This window comes from Gambusia affinis, linkage group LG22, assembly GCF_019740435.1.
Source record: "Gambusia affinis linkage group LG22, SWU_Gaff_1.0, whole genome shotgun sequence".
Taxonomy (NCBI): Eukaryota; Metazoa; Chordata; class Actinopteri; order Cyprinodontiformes; family Poeciliidae; genus Gambusia; species Gambusia affinis.
Window position 1 is genome coordinate 4,524,686 of NC_057889.1, and position 23,937 is coordinate 4,548,622.

General features: G+C 36.0%; 1 protein-coding gene across 4 annotated transcripts in view; it reads right to left on the reverse strand.

Moving 5' to 3' along the window:
* Nucleotides 1-23,937, reverse strand: part of LOC122825124 (kinesin-like protein KIF3C) — a 30,498-nt gene continuing 6,561 nt past the window's right edge. The window contains exons 2-11 of one of the 4 annotated variants that reach the window (XM_044106250.1): nucleotides 18,853-19,183; nucleotides 18,563-18,717; nucleotides 17,276-18,423; nucleotides 4,730-4,831; nucleotides 4,496-4,618; nucleotides 3,471-3,589; nucleotides 2,624-2,740; nucleotides 2,407-2,515; nucleotides 1,673-1,809; nucleotides 1-709 (exon numbers count right to left, since the gene is read on the reverse strand). In XM_044106250.1, coding sequence (XP_043962185.1) covers nucleotides 622-709; nucleotides 1,673-1,809; nucleotides 2,407-2,515; nucleotides 2,624-2,740; nucleotides 3,471-3,589; nucleotides 4,496-4,618; nucleotides 4,730-4,831; nucleotides 17,276-18,423; nucleotides 18,563-18,641 — 2,022 coding nt within the window. In that variant the 5' untranslated portion in view covers nucleotides 18,642-18,717; nucleotides 18,853-19,183 and the 3' untranslated portion in view covers nucleotides 1-621. Of the gene's footprint in view, nucleotides 710-1,672; nucleotides 1,810-2,406; nucleotides 2,516-2,623; nucleotides 2,741-3,470; nucleotides 3,590-4,495; nucleotides 4,619-4,729; nucleotides 4,832-17,275; nucleotides 19,184-23,937 lie in introns of all 4 variants that reach the window. The other 3 variants (XM_044106249.1, XM_044106248.1, XM_044106251.1) reach the window with 3 other exon arrangements.

A 23,937-nucleotide genomic window follows, 5' to 3' on the forward strand; every position in this document is an offset into this window, starting at 1 on the left:
TCACATTCTGCACTTTAATGATATTTCTTTCAAGACATTTGAGTTGAATTAGACACAGAAAGACAGAGGAATGGACAGGGATGATAAAGGTCATCATTCAGGTTTCAGGACCACATCTGACCAACAACATCATATTATTATTTTTACTGCAGTCACTTCCAAAAGCCAACACAGACAAAATGTTCCTAATTGTTAAAGTCTTCCCTTTACACATAAAACAGACCAAACCTAACCTGGAAATCCCCTGAATAGATGGAATATGTATAAATATCTCGGTATTTATTGAGATCTTTTTCAGTCTCTTCCGTTTTTCTCCCCAAAATTCACCGGTTACTTCAGTGAGACAGAATTTTCTCTTTGATCCAAAACCTCTTTGATTCAAACATGCAGAAGAAAGGGACAGTTGGATCCTAAACGAACTGCAGGAGTAAAGTCTCACAGAGTCTCTGAGGTTCATCCGGTCTGTTAGCTTCCTATTTTATGCCTTCTTCGGAGGCAGCAGAGGTGATGGTGTGTGTTTGTGTCCCGGCGTCAAATGAAGAGCTTTAAAGCCGCAAACGGGCCGAAACAAGCGAAGAAATCAAATAAATAATCATTTTAAAAACTGTTTGTAACAAAGCTTTACATTGCCGCTGCGGGTGCAGTCATCTGACAACCCACCAAGGAATTATTAGAAGAAGAGGAAGTGATGGATTTTTGGCTCTGGTACCTGAAAAAAAGCACAAAAAATTAAGTAGGTATGATAAAAATCTGCTTTATTAATTTTAAATTTACAGGCAGATTGTAAAGATTAACCAGCAAAACTGAGATTAAATGGTAAATGAGAGATAAAGCCTGGAGATTAAGATATCTGGAGGAGGGTGTGGCTAATCCTGGATAATCCCATTTAGAGATGTATTGACTCTAAACCGTTTAGGGCTCAGATGTCAGCCTGAATGCAGGTTTTCCTTTTAGGACATAAATGTATTATAATATAAGTAATACCTACAAAACCATTGAAGCAAAAGATATAACAAAAAATAGATATAAATGTGAATTATTTTAAAGTAAAAAAATAACCTAAAAAAACCCCAAAACAAAACAAAACAATGCACAGTAACAAAATGTTTTGAAGATTTCCCAAGAACTTATACAGATATTGCTTAATTTTAGATGCAAGAATATTTTTTAATACTGGGAAAACTGGTATTTGGGACATTTTTGCTCAAGAAAACATTTATAAATCACATAAAAACAAAAAATATTTCAGGTCAAAACTGAATAAAATCCATTTAGCATTAAATTCAGAACATTTGAGCTCTTGTGTTTATTTCTGCATGTGTGGTTCATAGTTTTTAATTTACATTGTGTAAAGAAAAAAGAAAAGCATAAGCAAACTGTTTCTGAAACAGCTCGTATTCCAGACACTGAAAAACATTAACTTACGTCAGAAAACAGCTGGATTGTTTGTTTTTTTTTAATCACTTGAACTTCTTCTAGAAGCAGCAGAGAACCAAATGGAAGCACAAATATGTGCAAAATGTGAAATTTGTATAATCCTTTCAATGTGTTTTAGACTTCTTGACCCAGCATTGTAAGGTAGTTGCTGAAAACTTTTTTAAATTCTTCTTATTATTATTATTAAATACTGTTTAACTTAAATAAAGTGGTAAAAGACGATATTCAGGCTCACCAAGAGCGAGATTTGCAGATCCCTTTGTCGTTGGAGGGAGAGTTGTTCAGTGTAGGACTTTGGTTCTGCTCCCCGTCCGTCAGAGCTGAGGTGTTTGGAGGAGTCATGTCCAGCTCCAGCAACTTGATGTTCTCAGCCTACATGGAAATGTGCACCAGAGCCAGATTTCAAAGCTGCATCACATATTTCACTGCAGGCTTTAAATAAATAAGGTTGCATGTTATGCAAGTTTTGCTTAAGCGCAAAATGCCTGTCTAGATTTTCCACACAAACATAAATTATATTGGATAAATTAATTTAAATTTTTTTTCCATTCTTTGTTCTAAAACCTAAAATTGGCAATATGGTTTTTTAACCGTAAAATTTTATTTTTTGTGGCAGGAACGTATTTTCTGTTTTGGCTCCCAAACTTTGGAATACATTACCTATAAATATTAGACAACAATCTTCACTTCCTGTTTATAAATCTGTTTTAAAAACACATAATTTCTCAATATTTTTCATACCAGTATCAGTATCGGGTCATCACTACTTAAAACTAATATAACATTAATGCACATTGGTGTATGTGAGCAGAACCAAACACCACCATTTCTATTATCCCTGCATTCACTTTTAGTTTTCAGCAGATTAAGATGGCCTTCTTTTGATTGATTGCTTAAGTGATTAATTGCCTGTGCATTTAATTTTTGGATCATTTTAGGTATAGAAAGCAACTTTATAGGTAACTCTACCCTGTATCTGGGGTGAGTTCCCTTCGCCATCGCTACCCGAGCATATTGGCTGATTGGTCGCTTGTATCCGACTGCAGACAGCGGTCTTTTCTTCATCTGTGAGGATTTACTGTACAAACGCATATTAACAATCAATGAGATGAAAAAGTATTTCATTTAGGATTAAAAATGTGTCATATTTCTGATTCAGAAGTGGTGGAAGATGAGAGGAACCAACCTTTCCTCTGGAACAAGAGGCTTGAACTTCCACTCATCCTCGTCTGGGTCAAACATCAACCTGTTCATGATTTTATTCTTCTCCTCTGGAGGAATGAAGTTCTCTATGATCAGATACCTGAGTGTCCACAACACACAGTACAGCACAGGTCCAATTAAATGTGGTTATCACAGCAAGATATATTAACAAATATATTTTTGGGGGGAAAACGTTTTCTTTTTCTAGTGAATTGGAATTTCTCATAATGTTTATAAAATCTTCAAAACTGAAGCTCAAAGGTATAATGGCAGTTTAGGGCCGTTATTGATAGAAGAGAGAAAAGGAGGCGTGAATTTCCACCCAAAAGGATCTAAGAAATTTTCGAGCAAGAAACATGGAAATTTCTGACTTTGAACAGTTGAAAATTTGCAGGAAAAATCTCATACAGTTGAGGTTAAAATGAGAAACTTTTTAGAGTTTGCAAGCCAGAAATCTTTACATTAATATCAGAAATTTTATTGAAAAAGTATGGAAATTTCTGAATTTCAAAAGTCGAAAATTTCTCACTTTTTAAAAACTTTTCGACTTTGGAAATTTTCAAAAAAAAATTCAAATTTCTGACATTAATCTCAAAATTTCTGAGTTTTTATAATAAAGTTTGTCAACTTTTCTAGAAAAAAGACAAGGAAATTTTTCTGCAAATCGTTGACTCAGAAATGTTCTTGTTTTTTTTAGAAAACTTCTATGTTCAAAGATTTCCAAAGTATTTTTTGGTGTAAATTTTTTTCCTGTTTTCTACCTCCAACAGCCCGGACACGCCGTGGTACAGAGGTGTGTGCTCTGCTCTCACAAACCCGGCTGGACTCACTTGAACTTGAGCTCTCTGGTGAGCTCGTTCTGCGTTTGCTCCAGCTCCTGCCGGCTCCTCACGTGCTCGTCGTTCACATCCTTGATCTCCGCCTTGGTGCACTGGAGCTTGGCGTACAGCTAGGAGGAAACGGGAACAGAGATCAACACAGAGGATACCGGCGCAGAGAAGTCGATTTCCAGCTTGCTGCTGCCTGGTTGCCGGTAGCAACGGCACTGGGAGCACCGACATGTAAGGAACGGGCCAGCCAATGGGAGCTCTCGTTCCTCTGCTTTCCTCCTCCACTGCAGAACCGACATGCTGTTCACTATTTGACTCCAGGTTGAAAACAAGGAGGCCTGAATTATAAAGCTGCTGCCGTTTAGCAAAGTGATGCTTTGCAGAAAAACCCATTTATTTTTTCTGCACACTAAAATATTAATAAATTGTCCTTGGTGGCATCCTACCCACCATTTTACAGGAACATTTAATTGGGTTTTTCAATATGTTTTTATTTGATGTTCATATCTGTTGCTCATCACTGCAAAAACACAAAATCTTACCAAGTATTTTTGGTCTTCTTTCTGATGCAAACATCTAAATACATTTTAATCAAGACAAAACTAACTTTCAGAAAGAAATAGGAGCTTGTTTTAAGTCAATAATTCTTTAATATTGATTTAAATAAAAAGCACTACCTCCTCTGGCAGGTTATTTTGGCAGTTTGTTGGAGCAACTTCAGTTTTTATTCCTTTATTCCCAACTGGAAATGTTTTCCAAATCACCAAATAAGGGACCAGGGCAGTTGACTAGCAAAAGGTGGGGGAGGGGCAGTTCTGCATTACTTTATGCTCTAAACTGGATCCTTTGTTTCATTTTTATCAACGTTCACACGCTAGATTGTATCCAGGAAAACGTGAGAACTGGAGAGGTTATGATTGATCTAATTCATGTCCACAATGGATGAGAACAGTAGGAAATATTAAAAAGTAACATCATTTGTATGAGGCACAAAATTTATACCTTAAAACACTTTAAAATGTCACCTTCTTGAGTTTCTTGGTCTTGGCCTCGACTTCTTGTTGAAGGGATGTGAAAGTCTCCCTCAGCTCCACCGCCTCCTCATCCTGGACCAACATCTGCTGCTGCATCTCCCTCTCCCTTCGTGTCTGAAAGCAGAAAAACAACCTAAGTATTTTACCATATTATGCAGTAAATACATGACTTTAATGTGCAACATGCAGCTGTGAAAAGCAACATTTCTCTAAAAGGAAAATTACCTGCTCAGCGATCTCCTGCCTTTTCATCTCCAGCATCTTCTGCTGCTCGTTGGTGTGATCGATGATGTTCTTCCCTCCGACCAGCAGCTTGCTCTCCATTGCCTGAAAAATCCACAAATTAATAGAACAACTGGATTAATATTGATAATTTATAGACAAGGAAATAAAATCTCACCTTGGAGAAGGAGGAGAAACTAACCATTTTATGCTTTCAGTTCACTTATTTATGTATAAATGTATTTAGTTAGTTGGGTGAAGAGTAAAGCTGTAAGTTTTAATGTTATTAGGATAAATAATATCATATAAAAAATGTCAAATGTATCTGTCAAAGTGTATCAGATCTCAAGAAAGAGGAGTGCAAATCATATAGTCAAAATTTGCAGCTAGTAATTAGTTTATAAATCAAGTTTTCAATCAATTATTTTGAAAATTAATCGATTAATCAGATAATAAATTGTCAAATTCTGCAGGTTTTTTATTTAACCACATAGATGTATTTTATACAACATTAGAAATCCATAATAAAATGAGAAAATCAAATAATTAAATTATTTTTGTACAATAAAATAAACATTGCCTAAAATGCAATAATGTAGCATTCTTTTAGTGAGCATCTTTACAGACAAAAGATTTTCATCTTTAATGCAAATCCATATATTTTAATTGTACTTATTGCTCTGAGTTTGTTAATCCTTCAGAAAATGGGCTGTTTTAGAGTCTTTATAATCTACTTAGCGATTATTCAATTACTAAATTAGTTGAAGATTATTTAAATAGTTGATTAATCATGATTAATCATTTCGACCCTATTTGAGATTGGTGCAGATTCAAATTCCAGCGAATAATTAAGATGGGCTGATGGACACTTTTTAAGATTTTTAAATGCCAAAAAATGATCTATAACATAAAAAAAGCCAAAATAAATAAATGGAAGTTGCCACAAAATGCAGAAGATATGAATAATTTTGCAAAGTGACTTCATCCAGAAACAGTTGCATGCCTGAAGCGATGTAAAGTTTAAGCAGAGCTCAGCTTGTTGTGATGCTGTCGTCATGACGATGCTGTGCTGCCAGCTTGCAGCTCCATCAGCACAATGTTTCCGCTGATGGCAGCTTCAAACGCTCACAACGTTAAACATCTACATGACCTCAGTTTGACCCCTGAGGAGCTCTGAAGGTATTTCTTCAACTGATTTCAAATTTCATAAGCGTTTAAATTGCTGCTGGAGGTGGATGTTAGTTAAGATTTAATAGTTAAAATGAAGATGGAGTCTTTCTGGGCTTTTTAACACAACCCAGGAAATATTTATCACCCTCTAACTGGATTTAACCATTTTAGTATTTATTCCATTGCTTGGTTCAGTTTTACTTCCTGTAATTTTGCTTTATTGTATTGTAAATCTACTATAATTGATCTTGTTAATGCTCAACATACAGGCAGGGAAATAAACCCACAGAATTTGCTGTAACTTATTGGTAAATATTTAGCTTTTTTTTTTTTTTTTTTTTCAGATTTTAATTTAAAAACACATAATCAACCAAAGTTGGATGAAACGTTTGCATTTCAACTGTTCAAATTTGCTTAATCGATCTTATCTTGTGTAATTTAGTAATCGATGAATTGCTAACTGGAGTAAAGACTCACAAAAAGGTGATTTCCTGAAAGAAAAAAATGTTGAGAGCCGTGATTAAGCCAAAACTGTGCAAAAAGTATATAGATTTTGCATTTTCAATAATAAAATGCACCTGTGTCTGAAAATATGTTCTACCAAAAACTGTTCAAGTAGTATAGTTTTACCGTCTATCACCTGGTTGAAATTCTGTAAATAAAATTTACTTTTACTAGCCAATTATTCATTGGTTAATCCAAAATTAATCAATTAATAATTGGCAATAACTGTATTGATGTTAACTCAAGCCTGAAGGGTTGAGCTTTTCACGTTAGAAGTATTTATTTAGCTGCAGATGGACCTTTGCTACAAATGTCCTTTTAGGTAATAAAATGTTTATTTTCTTATTTTAAAAAGATTTTGAATTATTTTGCATTTGCCTATTTTAACGCATTTCTAATTTTGTGCAAAAAAAAATCTGATTGTGTCAATTCTTTTTTCAAATAATTGATTAATCATCAACAAATCGTTGATAGATTAATTGATAACTAAAATAATTCTTAGTTGCGGCTCTAAGATTCAATATTTGCATCTTTTAATGTATTTCTTATATTGTATTAAAAAATCTGCAGAATGTACCAATTTTTTCATCTGATTAATCGATTAATCATCAGAATAATTGTTGATAGATTAATCGATAACTAAAATAATTCTTAGTTGCCACACTAAGTTTAAAATTTCTGCTTTCTCATCATGATGATTACAATCTTGTACATTTGACCAAATTATGTACTGTTACATGGTGCTGCTGAGGGTTCAATCTGACAGAGCGACAATTCAGAAATAAAACAACGGAAAGAAAGAGGAAATCCAAACATGGCAAACACAGACCACTGACATTTTGTTTTGGGCTCCTTCCAGCACTTAAACACAAAAAGAGAGCGAGTCCCTGACAACTGTGTGCTGCCGAAACGTTCCTCTGATTTTACACACGCACACTGCTCTTTAAGAGAAACAGAAAAACACATTTCAACTGCTGCAAAGTACAGTGGCGTCCTTCATGGAGGACGCAGCTCAGAAAGCCTCTTTGTTTCAAGCTGTCTTTGTGTTCAGTGTGTGTGACTCTTTGTGTTGCTACATATTCTTTCAGCGTCATTATAGAGGACTGATTCATGGCAGGGATTTTCCCCGTTTTTGCTTCCCATGTTCCTTTTACGTCCCGAACAGCCGGGCCACATTCCTCCAACACAGACAACTGAAACAGGTTAACTCGGCGCGTCAGAAGATGAATACTTTCAGGTTTTAACTTCATTCATTCGGATGAAAGGATTCTCCGTGGGATCCTCACCGGGGTCATGCAACAGGGTCATAATGCAAATGACATTTTTGCGTTGCATGCAGCTCTGTTTGCAGCAACATCCAATTAAAACATAACAATGAAGGTGCAAACACTGAATGCGAGAAGCAAAGATTTCAGCACTTCCACTGCAGAGAGGAGGAGCTTCACTTTCAACAGATAAAAAGATTTCATGAAAATAACAATGTCTACTCTGAAATAATAAGTTTTTTCCTTAAATATAAAATTTTACACCTATAAGTACAAATCAATGTAGGGCTAAAACGATTAATCATATTAATCGTGATTAATCAATTATTGAAATAATCATCAACTAATTTATTAATCAATTAGTCATTAACTGGAGCATACAGACTCAGAAAAGCCATTATTTCACAGAATAACACACTTAGAAAAATAATTAAGCCAAAAATGTACAAAAAATATATAATAGATTGTCTGTAATTATGTTACACCCAGAACTCCTCAAATAGCACTTCTAGCTTCATCTGGTTCAAATTCTGGGGGAAAACATCCCTTATTAAGAACAATTTCTATCCAATTATTAAATCAGTTATTCCAAAATTAATCAACAGATAAGCTGCAGATCCATCCTTTTCTACAAATAATCAAACATTCTCTAAAGGAATGCTACATTGCTGCATTTCAGGCAATAAAATGTCTATTTAAGGAACTGAATTATTTATTTATTTGCATATTTGTTGTTAAATAAAAGAATTGGCAGAATATCCTAAATTTATTCAGCCAATTAATCATCAAATAATCAATAGAATAGTAGAATACTAAAATAATCTTTTCAACTTGTCAAATTATTTTTAGTAGCTGGGTGCTAAACCTGTTAATAGCTTATTCCAGTCTATTATTAGAGAAATGTTCATTGATACAGCTCTGCTTTTTCCTGATTAGCACAAATTAATGGATAATTTAAGAAGCCAAATCAAACCCCAAAAACAAGATGAAACACCAGGAATCTTTTTCTTTCTTACTTTGAGTATGCTCTATTTTTATTTATGACATTAATTTGTTAATAGATAGATTTAGTTGCTACAGATTCCTAGTTGATGAATGTTTAGGAGGCTGTGAGAGAAAAAAGAGGCGTTTCACTTTACTGAAACCACGACAACAAGCACAGACAGCCGACTCATTTGTGGACATATTATCTGCACTAAAGTGCACACTCGGATTCTTTTAGCTGTAACCGATCCATTTCCTGATGGGGGAAAGTAAGGAGAAAGGGAAGTGATGCACACGGACCTGATGGCGCATCAAGCCACCCAGACTCAGCGAGGTTGGATCCCGCCTGGAGCGATCTGGCTATAAATATCATGAGACGACAACAGGTCTCTGACACGGACGATGGAGAGTGAAGGAACAAAGAGGAACATTTTCAGAACCAGACCCAAACACGGAGAAGCAGCTTTCAACTTCTATGCACCCTATATCTGGAGCAAACTCCCGGAAAACTGTTAAACAGCTGAAACACCGAGTTCCTTTAAATCAAGACTAAAAACCCACCAGTTTAGAGCTGCTTTTGTACCATAATAAATGAAATAATAATGACGACACTCAGAAAAATGTAATGTTTCAATTGTTTTAATGATTTAAAGCTCTTTGAACTGCTTTGTTGCTGAAATGTGCTATAAAAAAAACCCTGATCGATTGATTTGACCGATATGAATGGAGAAAGAGTAGAAATAAGGTGGATATTTCTGAGAATCTGTTTCATGTTTGTCCTGATTGATGCTGAACCACTTAAGCTTAAAGCCTCAAATTAAAGCCGGGAGATTAATCAATTTTATTGATGGAAGTTTTTGAAAATTTTACTTTTTGAAATCTTCAAAAATGGTTTGATTTGAGATCATGATTTAATTTCAAAAATCAAATCATGATTTGAAAAATCATTTTCACCAATTCACTCCTCAGATTTTCATATTTCAAAGTGACCAAGCCGCCATCTTGTTGTTGTTGTTTGTTTTTTTTGGACTTTAAACTCAAGTCAAAACAATAAAATACATTGTTTTTTAAGGGTAATAACCTTACAAGAATAAAATAAAAAACAAATATTATAAGAATAATGTCTTAATGTTGAATAAAGGCGTAATATTACAAAAAGGAAACAGTAATTTGATGAAAATGCCACCCTGAAAAATAACAAAAAATTAACTATAAAAGCTTTTTCTCATTAAAATTCCTTTTTTTCTTGTTTTTTTAAGGCTTTCTTATTTATTATAATTGATTAATAAAATAATCATTAAAAATGGTATTTAATGCAAAAAGTAAATATCATTAGATGTAAGATTGCAGAGCCAAACATCTCTGATTGCGTGCTTTGTAAAACAAACAGGCTTTCAATATTTTATATCTGCATGTTTCTTGTCCTACCAGCACGGAGTGAACACATGGGTTAACTGATTTCATCTACACACACACACACACACACACACACACACAGTGCATTCATCAATATTTCAGCATTCGCAGGCCTGTATGTTGAGAAGAGGAGAGCAGAGATGAGCTCCGTTATCAGCCTCCCCCACACTGTAACCTTCACATTCAGGCAGCCATGTCTCCGTCCTTCTTCTCGCTCTAATTTCACAGGAAGGCAGCCGGATAAACAGGAAACACCGCTACTCTATCCAGCTGTGCATGCGACTGTATGTTTGCACTGTATGTTAACTGTAAGAAAATGGTTAATCAGTTGCAAAGCTCGTGTTTACACAAACAAAAAAAGGTAAAGGAGAGTCTTTATATTTTGCCTCCAAGCAGCCAGACTTTCCTGGACTTTTCAAGCGGATTTCAACATTTTTCTTTGGCGTTTGGTAGAAGTTTTGTTTATTCTCAATATTTATTGACAATTCTCAGTATTTATCCCTTCATGTCAAGTGTGATTTTAATTGTATTTCGTATTTAATGGAAACACCATAGTTGTGGAAGTGTCATTAATTTATCAGCTTACATTTAAACACTTGTGCACGTATGTCCTGTACGACTCACTGCTTATGGTTTCATTCAAGAATCACTGATATTCTTTTGCAAAGGCCAGATTTTTGGAGAACACAACTAACAGACAGTTTCTCACACCCAAGCTGTACCAAAGGCCTCTTGGCTCCTTCTCCAATTACTGCTCACCTCTTCAGGTGTTTCAATTAAAATTTAACCTGTTATGTTTCCTTAAACAAGCTAAGCTCGGTCTATGTGTGACAGGAAACATGTTTAAATATTTTTGTACAAACTCATTCTCAGACAGTGAGATTTCAGTCTGGTCAGTTCTTGATATTTTGAGCTCCTTTCAGGATGAGCTGATTTTCTGGCCACTTCCCCCTTAACTCAACATACACACTATTATTTAGACTACCGTACATCTTTGAAAAGCAGAAGCGGAGCCTCCTGCACAACCAAAAATAATTCAGCATCTGGTTTCTGGATGATAAGACAACAAAAACATACTTATCTTTTCCAGCAGCCATTGTACAGCAGTAAAACTAGCTGCTCAAACATTCTAGGGCTCTGCTTGGGTTGCTAGGTAAGGAGCGGAGCTCCATTGGGGTTGCTAGGTAACGCTACAGTACACCCTGACTGACTTAGCCGTTGAGGGTTTATAAAATGGCTAATTTTCCAGACACAAAAAAACATTAACTTCTTGCCAAAAAATGTCTGGGTGTTTTTTAAGCTCTTGGGATGTTTTTAGACGCAATTGAAGCATAAAAATGTGCAAAATGTTAATTTTAGAAAACCATCTCATAACCTAACCCTGCTTCAGACATTTCTAGAAATTCATACACAACCTGCCTGACGTGTTCATTAGTATTCATGGTACTTTTTGTTCACTGATGTTCTCTAATAATCCTCTGAAGCCTTCATAGAACTACATACATTTATATAGAAATTAAATTACACACAGCTAGAATCTACTAACTCACTTCTCACTGTGCTGCTTTATTTACTTTCTCAATTATGCATCGCCTCATGTTGGTCTTTCACATAAAATCACAATTAATAGCTTGTGTCATGTGCTTTGCTCATGGTGAATCCCATGATGTCATCGTCATTGTTGTTGGTTCTGCAGGGCACAGGAACTTAATGTCGGGTCAACACTGATTTCCTTCAACAGCAAAACACAAACTGGAGAACGAGTTAATGTGAAAAACATGTGAAACTGGAAACTATGGAAACTTGAATTTTTGAATATTTTATATTTTGCTTCTGTTTGAAGCAAAACCTCACAATGCATGAGTTAAAAAAAAAACAAAAAAAACATGTAAAAGCTCAATGTTTCCCAACACCACCTTCATCTGGGCAGTTTGCCAAAGAGTTTTTATTTTTAGATTTATTTCATTCTTATCAGAGACAAAATGTATCTCTGGATTTTTAAAAACAAGCTGGACTTTTGGTAGCAATAAGATACTTTTGACATGTCAAACTTATAAAATTTGAAAGGCTAACTTGACAAAAACAAGTGTAGAAAGACAACTTGTGTAAAAAAAAAAAAACTAACAAAAAAACAAGGGCTGCAACTAACAATTATTTTAGTAATCAATTATTCTTATGATTAATCGATTAATCGTATAAAACATTGGCAGATTTTCCATTTAACCACTTAAATCTTTTGATACAATATTAGAACACATAAAAATGCAAATAAAAAAAGAATTTGAACCAAGTGAAGCTAATCAATTAAATTAGTTGATCATTTCAATAATTGATTCACCACGATTAATCTGATTAATCGTTTCATCTCTAAATGAATGTTTTAATGTTAATGCATTATTCAAAAAATATCTTTCTTATTGCCATTTATCCTGATATTTTGAGAGTATAAAAGCTCCAGAGAACTATATTAGCAGGAGGTTTGAAGTTCAGTGACTCCTGCAGTCCATCTGAGCAACATCATCATTAATTTAAAAAGCAGAAGGAAGAAACAGTCGCTAATGAGAGGAACTGGGGAGAAAGCAACGAGATGCTTGCAGTTTTGACCCAGAAAGTGGATCTAAGAATAGTCCGCTGAAGAGTCATTCACAGGAGCCTCCTGATTGCCCTGAAGCTGCGAACAGCAGCTGCACTGACATTCAACCGTTTCACTGCACCGAGTATTAAATGCTGATTTAACAGTTTAGTTCAGAGGAAAGAAATTAGGATCATTAATGAGGCGAGAAAACCCTAAATATGCAAAATCATACATGTAAACTACTAAAGAATAAACGGAAAATCAGGAGAAATTCAGTCCAGAAACTTGTGATTAGGCTCGAAATCTGGGTTTAGTAAATGGACACATAAAGACAATTACAAAATCAGCCTTCTATCACTAGAAGAATATTTTTAATTTCTTCTTTTTCTTTCTTTCTCTTTCTTCTGAAAACAGCTGCTCAGGATTTATTGAAAGATTAAGATAATATTTGACTGTTTTCAAGCAAACTTGTCTTTCAAGAGTATTCTAATCATTTTTAACATTTCATTTAACTTGTTTTAATTGGATTGTTTGTTAAAGGCAATCACAAAGTAATGTATAACCCTTTTGCAAAAGGAAAATAGTGCAAAGTCTTACAAAAAGAAATCTGTGTGAAGCATCAGAGACTTAAAGACAGTTACTTGAAGAACATTTCCAGGATTAAAGGACTAATGTCTCAGCAGGAGCAAGAGAAACTCATTCATGTGTTTATCTTTAGTCACATCGATTAGTGCAGTAGAATCTTCACATAAAAAAATCAATCAGATCGATCAGAGAACGGACTTTTAAATACTGTTGTTAGTTTATAAATCACTGAACAGCTTTGCACCGAAATACATTAAAGATCTGTTGCTGTACCAACCTACCAGACCTCTGAGGTCTGCTGGTTCTGGTTCTGCTGGTTCAGAACCAGACGAGGAGAAGCAGCAAATCTGGAACAAACTTCCAGAAAACATCAAAACAGCCGAAACACTGAGTTTATTTAAATCAATGGCCTTTGATTAGCAATAAGTGGACGATAGTATTTGGCTGTGGAATAATGTGTGTTGCTTGTTTCTCAAATGATGACTGTATGATGATTTTATGATGTGAAGCACTTTGAGCTGTTGCTGAAACATGCTGTAAAAGTAAACTTGACTTGACTTGACTTGCATGAATAATTCATGAAACAAATCTGTGCAGCTTGGGCTCAGCAGCTTCTGAAAGCTCAAAGTTTTTCTCAATTTAAGAATTTGCTGCACAAAGTGAAATATGACAGCATGAAAAGTTAATGTGATCAGAACAAGAACGAGCCACAAAAATATGATGAAGCACCGTGTCTGAATCAAGAGTTGGGTAGTAACTAGTTACTTTTACTCAATTACATTTACTTGAGTAACTTTTTGGCAAAAAAAACAAACAAAAAACCTTTAGGAGTATTTTTATCATACTGTACTTTTTACTTTTACTTGAGTAATTTTATTATGACATATCGCTACTGTTACTTAAGTAAAACGTTTTTACTTACTAGAAAACAAACATGATTAAAGTAAAAATTCACCAGACAGACACACACTTGCAGTTTTTGTTAAAGTTTTATATGTTTTTATTGAAACAAACTGATTTTGAAAAATTTTCTTTTGTCTAATTTTGTTATTTTCTATGACTAATATTAAAAATTGTCATTTTTGTTTTTAAAATACCAAAATTTCCACTTGACTTTAAAATTTTGTCTAATGGTGTAACTTTTAAATATTAAATGATTGATTTGATCAGTTACTCAGTAGTTGAGTAGACGTGATGAAATATTTTACTCTTACTTGAGTTATTTATTTTTACATGAGTAAAAATATGTTAAAGTAGTGCTACTCTTACTTGAGTACAATTTTTGGCTGTTCTTCCAAACTCTGCAAGAGAGATACTAATAAAAGAAGAAATGTGTATATAAGAAATCAAATTATCAGGTCTAAACCTCTTGAATGATGATCTCACAGAGTAAAAGGGAGATTATATACTTTGCCTGACGACACCTCCGGCCCAACAACGTAATGTACTGTATCAGACAGATGGACACACCAGCTGAGCCAACAGAGCTTCACAGTTTCTGACCTTCATGTTTGTTGTGAGTGAGCCTAACGTGTTTCTGAAAGACACATTACCATCTGATCTCATTTCTAATTGGTTATTTTTTACCCTAAAGTCTAACCAACCTGTGACTCATTGGTCAAAAAGAATGGGAAAAAAATAACTTTTTGTTTTAAAAAAAACAACCAAACAATATGTTTGAATATGTTTACCAAATAAAGCCGGCATGTTTTGTTCCTGATAAAGACCTACATCTTTAAAAATAGAAACAACAATAATTCATAAATGTGGCATCTCCACCATCTGTTACCAGAGGTGTGATGCAGAATATTTTCAACAGCAAATTATGAAATTATTCATTTACAGCTACAAAGCAGGGTGTAAAAGATGGGTTTAAAAGCATGGGCCCAGCAAAGGAACACCAACATTTATTTTTCCTAACACAAGAGGAATACACTTTATCAATCACTGATCGTCTTAAAATAAGTTATTTTTCACGTCAAATGATTGATCTTGTGTGTTTCCTTCTAAACTGAACAAAAGAAAAAAAAAGACTGATGCATCAAAGGCAGGAAATACTTCTTCCCCTTAATCGCTTCTGATTGTCATCGCTCAGCAGCAGGCTGGTGAATCATGCACACTGAGCCTCTGAAGATTTTAAACAAATTAGCACTAAAACCTATTAACCCCAACGTCCTTTGAGGAATAACGTGACAGGAAGAAATGTGAACAGAAATGAATGAAAGTAGCACAAGATCGTGATTTAGACCCTCACTTACGAACAGGGTTTGCTAAAAAATTTATAACAAAACAAATTGCATAATGATATAAAGGAGATACTATTTTATCAATTCTGTTTTTCACAAATACAGGGATCCGATTCAGTGATAATGCACACGTCATCTTTTGAGATATTGTTGGTAACTTTAACCTTTAAAATGCTATGAGAAACCAATTTTCTTGTGGTGCTAGGACACTCTCCACTGGCACTCATCTAGTTCCCGCAATGCTAAATGCATGAAAAATTATCTCTAAGTTATGAAAATCTCTCTGGCACTGAAGGAAAAATGAGATCACCTGATAATTAGCCACATTTAGAGGCTTTCTATTGGAAAAGGGCCTTTAGTTATCGGCTAATGAGCTAATATTTCCATATCATAAAGGGCTAAATGTTTTCACAATATACTAACACTGCTCCGTAATGCAGCCCCTCGGCTGAATAAGCACTATTAAGGTGAAATTCAACGAGCTTGTCGATTGTTTATATTTCAAATCAGAACCGCATAAAATGCATTTCGAATCCCACACCGAACTCTGGACCGTTCCCTTCCCCTTTTAAAATACGGCTCCGCCATCTTGATTCTTGTATCAACGGCTGCACTTGAGAATTACTAGGAGCGCCCTCTGCTGGATGGAGGCCAAATTACAACAGTAAAAGAAGGTCTAAATTGTCGTCATAGATTGGAACAAATTTTTGATCTAATAAATTCTTAATTGGCATTTAACCGTAAGTTGACTAACATTATGTGAAAAATTCAGAAGGAAGAAAGAAAAAAATCCCCCTTTCCTTTTATCCTCTCATCACCTCCAGCTGATCCAGCAGAGTTTCATGTTGGACAATTGAGGCTGCAGCTACAGGATTATGGAGCTGAGTGACTCGGTCATTCCGCACCAGTGACTTATTGACCGGATATGTCCCATGAATCAGAGCGAGTGATTAATGCAGCTCTGGCTCAGTCTTTGATTGCTATGTGGTTGTGACCTGTGTCTGAATTTAGCAGAGAAAGAGCCAACTTCTTAAGATACAAGCAACTTCACAGGTCCAGATTGGAAAATATAGTGTGCATTCACACCAGCCTCGTTTAGTCTTCTTTAATCAAAGTCCAGTTTGTTTGTTTAGAAAGTCTGGTTTGTTTGGTGAGGTCGAACTCTGATGAGGAAAAAAAAAGCAAAAACATTGCCTTCAAACCTAAGTTTCAGTTCGGTTGACATGAACTCTGGTCCAATGTATATGCCAAGAAATCACATATGCAGGAATGCAGAAAGCGGACTATGGCACAGGGCTTTCTGGGTAAATACAACCAAAACAAATGCGGGACTCTAACACCAGTGGGATAAATGGTTGGTGGTCTTTTACCAAAAACAAGAGAAATCCTACAACCGCTAAACTCTGACGCTAATCCATTTTATTTACGTTTTGTGAAGAAGGACGCGTTTCTGAGGTTTTTGTGTAATTTTCTTAATGCAGCGCCCCCACAGGTGTTTGAGGGGAAAGGGTTCTCAAATGGTCTGGTTTGTTTGATATAGAGCCAAATGAAAGTGAACCGCAACAGCTTAAAATGTAACATAAGATGGAATTTTGGCTCCCAATGGAACCAAATCGTATGTGTAAAAACACCAAAATACCCTGGAAATCTAACTTAGAGTTCCGATATTTTAGTTTATGATAAATGCCTGAGATTGTAAAGAACTAAAGTGTAAGACTGGAATAAGATGGGGTTGTATGACGATGACCAGTCAGTTTTTGGACAGAGAGAACAATAAAGACCAACTTCTCCTAGTGAGACTCACCTTGTATCTGGCAGTCAGCTGTTCGGTGGCTTCCTGCCTCTTCCTCAGATCCCCCATCATCTTCTCGTTCTCCCCCAGGAGCTTCTGCTTCTCCTCTGCCAACAGAAATTGATCCTCTCTAATGGCTTCATTCTCTTTCTCCAACCTTTGTTCCTCCAGCTTCACAAACTCTTCTGCCTCTTTTTCCACCTCTTCTTCTTCAAGCTCCTCCCCCTCTTCATCTCCGTCTCTTTCCCAAGCCTCACCATCCACCTGCTCCTTCTTCTGTTTGCTCCTAAACCTCCTGTGGTTGAGCTGCGCCCTGAGACGAGCAATCTCCTTCTGGAACTCACGGAGAAGAGCATCTTTGGGGTCCTCGTTGACTCTGGGCTGGTTCTGGATGTTCTTTGCACGATTGGCATAACGAAGGGTGGTGAGAGTCTCATCGTAATGCTGGGGGGCTGGGCCAACAGTTGCAACCATGACCGTCTTGGCATTGCCACCCAAAGAGTCCTGCAACAGCCGCGTCAGCTTGGAGTCCCGGTACGGCACGTGGCTACTACGTCCATCGGCCAAAGCTGAGATGACATTCCCCAGAGCTGATAGAGATAGGTTGATCTTAGCGGCTTCCTTAAGGCGGTCACCCTGGACTCCTGTCTTAGCTTGCCGCTCACTGCCAGCCAGGTCCACCAAATTAAGCCGTCCCACTCTAATATGTTTTCTCCCATCTGGTCCAGGCTGACTGCATTCCACAGTGATCAGAAACAAGGCATGAGACCTTGATGAATGTTCGTTCATGTCCGTTGCTCCAACTGCCCTGGCCTGATTGCCCACATTCATTACCTCCTCAATCTCCTTGATACTTTTGCACACGCAAGATGTGAGATCTTGAACATAAACTCCTGTCTCTGGACTCTCTCTGAGCTCCAGGCCTCTGGTGTTGCCATGGTTGGGATCAAGGAGGTCACGGATCTCCTCTAGGTAGATCTCAAGGTAGGATGCCCGCACCAGATACTGCTTGTCAGACTGTGAGCGGGAAATGTGCGTAAAGATGTGGTCAAAAGCGTTAGGGATCACACCTTGCTTCTCTGGGTCCAGCCACAATCCTTGCATGGTGTAGGTCTTTCCAGTTCCAGTCTGCCCGTAGGCAAAGATGGTGCCATTGAAGCCTGCAAGAACAGAATCTATCAGTGGACGGACGCTTTCGTCGTACAGGTCTCGCTGTTTGGAGCTTGAATCATACACCGCATCAAATGTGAATGTTTTTTGGGGCTCGCTTGGTGGCGCCCGGGGGTTTCTGAGGATCACCTGTCCGAGCCGTAGATCCATCTGCACAATCCCCCCAGCAGGACCAGTGGACTCCTCTTTCCGGCTCAGTGGACGACATCGAACTACCACCTTCACTGCTTCGCTGCTCTTATTTTTGGACATGATTGGGTTCTTTGAATAAGGTCTATATATTCCTAATTAGAGAATACAGCAATTGTCTGTGAATTATATCCCATGAAAAATAATTAATAAGGTATTCAATATGGCTTCGTGGTCATGTCACAATGGAGAAAAGAAACTGTGGCTAAAAATAGAAACAGAAAAATTACCATTGCAAATGATGAGACCCCCCTCTTTCTGATTTCCTTTGCTTATTGTCCAATTTTAGCCCTCAAACACAAACTGTCGCTCAGTGTCTTTCACGCTTCGGATTGACGCTCCATTTCAGTCCCGCAACACGTCCAGATTCACTCGGTGGAAAGAAAAAACAAATCCAACAACGCCAGGAATGACCCAAGTCAGTTCACACATCTTCCTCTGGCCGTCATGACTACAGAGATCCGGGAGCAGCGCGACATGCCGACGCCTGCATCTTCCAGTCCCCCCGCTGAAAGATGCTCTGAAGCGGATCTGCAGCTCTCAGTCTGCGCGGAGACGGAGCTTCATGAGACAGAGAAAAAAATAATAAAAGATCACTCACACACGCGCATTCACACACATCCATTCAACCACCACACCCTACATCACTGCAGAGTGCAACAGAGGATCATGGGAAATGGAGTTTAATGGAGTTTAGTCCCCACAACTATTATTTCACTCTAAATTACATAATTTATGATGCACAATAAAGTAATTTCAACTTTAAAGTTTATTCATTATCAAACAATGAAAACTATTTAGAGTAATAGATAATATAAAAATAAAATATCACAAATATTTACTCAAACTATTTCAAAAAGAAAGAAACAAATGAAAGTAAAAAAGAAATGAAAATAAAGATTAATCAAAATCAGTGTTACTGCTAATAATCGCGCCTTATCACTTTAGCACTCAAATATGTACTTCATGGATTTTATTTAAGTATTCTTCTGGGTTTTAGTAAAAACAGCTTTGGTAGATATATTTTTCTTTAAAGAGTTTAAAACTTCTAGAATATAAGAAAAATTTGATACAATTCAGATGGAAGTAATTTTAACAGACTGTCTTGTTAAAAGTGTACAAAATATCAATAACTGATATATTTTTTAGCAGTTTTTGGGAAGAATTTTTTTGTCCTAGAGAATAAATGTGTTAGGATTTTAAGACGAGTTCCCAAGGATTAATGTGAATGCTATGTCTTGAACAACTGATTCTACAAGAGTTGAATCACTGAATCAATACAATAAATAAAACCCAACCTACAGGCATCTGTTTTTATTGAAAAAGGAGAACCTCTTATAGTTTAATGTGTAAATGGTTCTGGATAAACAGTCTAGCTTATAACTGGAAAGCTGAATTTCAGCTAAAAATTTAACAAAAAATAATGTTACTTGTGAACACACAGTAACATTATTTTACTTATAAACGAGGATGAATCCTTTCAATTTTGACTTAATTTTCCCTATTTTTTGTTCAGAAGCTTGTCATAATTTTCCACTAAAGTAGGATGATGTGACAAACTGACGTCTGCACACCTGAAAAACTATTCATCAAAGTTTATAAAACATGGATCATTTGGGTAAGTTGAAAAGGGAATTCTCTGAATTACTATGAAAGCAATAAACATTCCCCCAGTGGGGGGATTTTTGTGCTACATGATAACCACTACTGATTTTTAACCGAAACCGATGAGTCATACATGGAAATTTTTATGTTTTTAAATGTTTTTTTTATTGTTTTTTTTGTTATTCATAATGTGATTGACATCCGAGATAATACAATGTTCTTTTCCCCAATTAGTATAAAATCAGAACCCAAAATAAAAAGTTAAAATCTTTTCCAAGCTTTGCCATATTTGGCACAACAGCGCCCTCTGGTGAAATAAATGCAGAATGGTGACTTTATTTGACCTACAAATGGTCTATGTCGTCTTTTAGAGGGTACAAGCTTGGAAAGTAATTTTCAATGTGACCCTGAGTATTTTTGAGCATTTCTCTGTAATTTATAATCTATGTGCTATAAACGAGTGATTCCGTAAAGATCTGCACTGACGTGGTTTCTCTAGTCAGAGTGGAAAGCTTCAGCCACATGGGGAAATCATCACAGCTCACAATTTTTTTGGCATCAGGTAACTGATATTTTGAAATGACTCTGTTCCTTTTCATCACAAATGTGTGCTTCATTTACAAACCAGTGTGTAGGAGGAAGTCTTTTTTGGCAAACAATGGAGAATTACCTGTACTTTCAGTGTAGCTCAGGTGTTCCCCTTTTAATTTATTTCCTAGAGAGGCTAAATGTTTATGTGGTAATTTTCTGATAAATAATTACTTTTCGACTCAATTGATAATACTTTTGTTTAACTAAAATTAAAAAGCTCACATTTTGTAACTGAAAAAGCATAATGGTTAGCTTACAATCAACAAAAATCCCCAAAATAATCTGATTCTTATAAGCAGAATTCAAGAGTATAGCACTTTGTGTTAATCCAATAAGCTCCAATAGGGAAAAAATGTTGAAAGGCTTTCTTTAAACCAAATAGAGTTTAGGGAAAGAGCCAATTTATATGCATAGCACACACTGCTGCTTGGTTACACCCCCTTCAACCCTCCTACTCTTCCAGCTTCCTCACTTTCTGAGTTGTCCAATAAAAACCAAATGCGGTTCAACTCACTTTCAAACTCTAGATGTTTGCTTGCAAAACAGGTGCATGTAAAGACAGACTTCTCTGCTTGTCTTTGCCAAAGCTGGAAGAAATGTGAGAGGTAGTTTCTGACTAGCTCTGGGAGTGCGAGATGAATCCCGGGGGCCCCTTGCAGCAAAAAATTCAGGAATGTATCTCAGTCTGAAAAGAAGAAAAAACTTCTGTGTAAACGCATGATTTATTACTGTAACAAAAGGTTACACAGCTGTGGAGGAACAGTGATGTGATGATGAGATGCAAAAATTTCGGTAACAAACTATCTTTAATTTGCAAAATTGCAAAAAAGAACATTTATTTAATCCGGTTAGAACTTAATGTATTAGTGGGGATCTCTAAAATGCTGCTTTATTTGGCAATTAGTTTCTGCATATTTGGTCCATATGTCAAATTTATAAATTTAAAGCTCAAAAATCATACAGTCACAAAGCACAAAAAATCATCCACTTCATTCAACAAAAGTTTCAAAATACATGTTGACCAGGCCATGTTTTGAATAACTTGTACACGAGAAAATGATTATTTATCTTGCCTGGTAAACATATACCAAAGTTTTAAATGCATCTTTAATGAAAGTACTAGATTTTACCCATAATCAAACCCCAAGTAAGATTTAAACGTTAACCCAAAAATTATGACAACTAGTAAGGCTTAGAAGAGATTTATATCTGACTGTCGTCATAGTACAAATGATGGAAAACATTAAAAAGACCCACTGAAGATAGCTAATAAAAATGTTAGCAAAGTTCTTATGAACCAATGATTGAGCCATGTGGAACTCCACAACTTATAGTTTTGCCCTAACATACCATGACAAGTTCATTCTTTATCAACATAGAGGTGGTAAGAAAGGTCATAAATAAGTAAAATAAAAATTTTGGAAAGTGAATGCAACTGGATTGAGGATGTGTCCTGTAGAGGGTTGGGGGAACGGTGTTTCCCCCTAATAGAGATTGTTCTTTCAGATGAGTAGGAAGACAATCAGTCTAATGTGGAGCTAAAAATACCAATTTAACCTTTTAACCTCTATTTGAAATGTTAAACTGCAAGTACCTTTTCGTTTCTTCAGGACTTGAATACATTTCATCTAATGTTGTTATGGGGTTTTCATCATTCATAATATTCACTTCCTGTTTCTGCTTGCCTTTCCTTGGGAAACCTTAACTTGGCTGAGTGCCAATACAAAGAAACATTGCAAAGATTTCCCACAGTATAAAGTCAAAATGTCCTGGATATTTTACTTCCCTGAATACCATAAAAACAAGTTTTCTTTTTTTAGATCTGATTGTGTAGCTTTCAATTCAGCAACACAATCAGGTTATATTTTAGCTGTTTACTAACGGTTTTCTATTCATTGTGTGGTTTTCTTTTCATGTTCTTTTACAACACAGGGCTTCCAGGGTGGACTCAATCTACTCAGTCTTGTTTAACTGCTTCATTTTCTTCTTTCTTTATTTATGTGCTTCTTCCTTCCTCAGTTTGCGTCAAGTCTGTACTTGGGAGTAAGAATCTGAGCATACTGAGCATTCCTAAGAGGGCCTGAGTCAAACTACTCTGACAGGCGGAAGAAAAGTCTCTCAGAAAGCGCCAGATGAAGTTAACACTAAAATCCCTTGCATCTCTGGTGTGTACATCTAAACTTCCTCTTAGGATATAATGCCTTGAAGGTTCAAATTTGCACATTTTATCATTTTAACACATATAACCACAAATTTAAATTTCAATGGTGGAGACCATTGACCATTGACCATTGTTTATAGAAGGTTTAGGTTATGAAACGACATTTCAAGTGCTACACTCTTCAACATGATAGTCAATCCATCACGTTACAATGGAATCCGACATACAGCGAGAGCTATAACCAGGTCAAAATCCAAATGAGAATAAATGGCAAGACTGGAAGCATTACGTTATCCTTTACCTTCACAAAAATATGCTACTTTGTGTTGGTGTTTCATGTCAAATACCAATGAAAGAGCAAAGGATGGATAGGAAACGAAGCATGGTCAGCATTGCCAGTGATGAATAGAGAATCGGGTTTTTAGGAAATAAAACAAAATGTTGCAGACCCCACACATCCTGGACCTAAATTATCCAATTATCACTGAGTTGATGGTATTTGCAAAAACAACAAAAAAGAAGAGCCATCAGGGAGACAGTTTCTACTCCATAATGAACACTCAAATCAATGTTACGTTCATTTGCACTCATTTAAGCTTGTCTACTTTTTTGATTAAGCTGTATATTTACATATCTTCTTCAAACTAATTATTTTTAATTTACCACCAACTTTATATATGTATTTTTATTGAGAGCAAAAGAACCAAAATCAAATTCCTTGGTCAATAAGGTTGATTCTGATATAAGTTTTTATCATAATAGATTCGTAAGCTTTCAGTGGTGCATGAGTTTGGGACCACAACATGAGATTAAAATTTATTTTACAACTTTTTACAAACTATTCTTTCACTTTCAACGCCGAAATAAGAGATTAGCATAACTTGCAAGCAAAATCTTCCACCTAAGTCATAATGTTCAACTGTAAAATAAAGACAAAAGTCTTCCGACGGTATTTTTT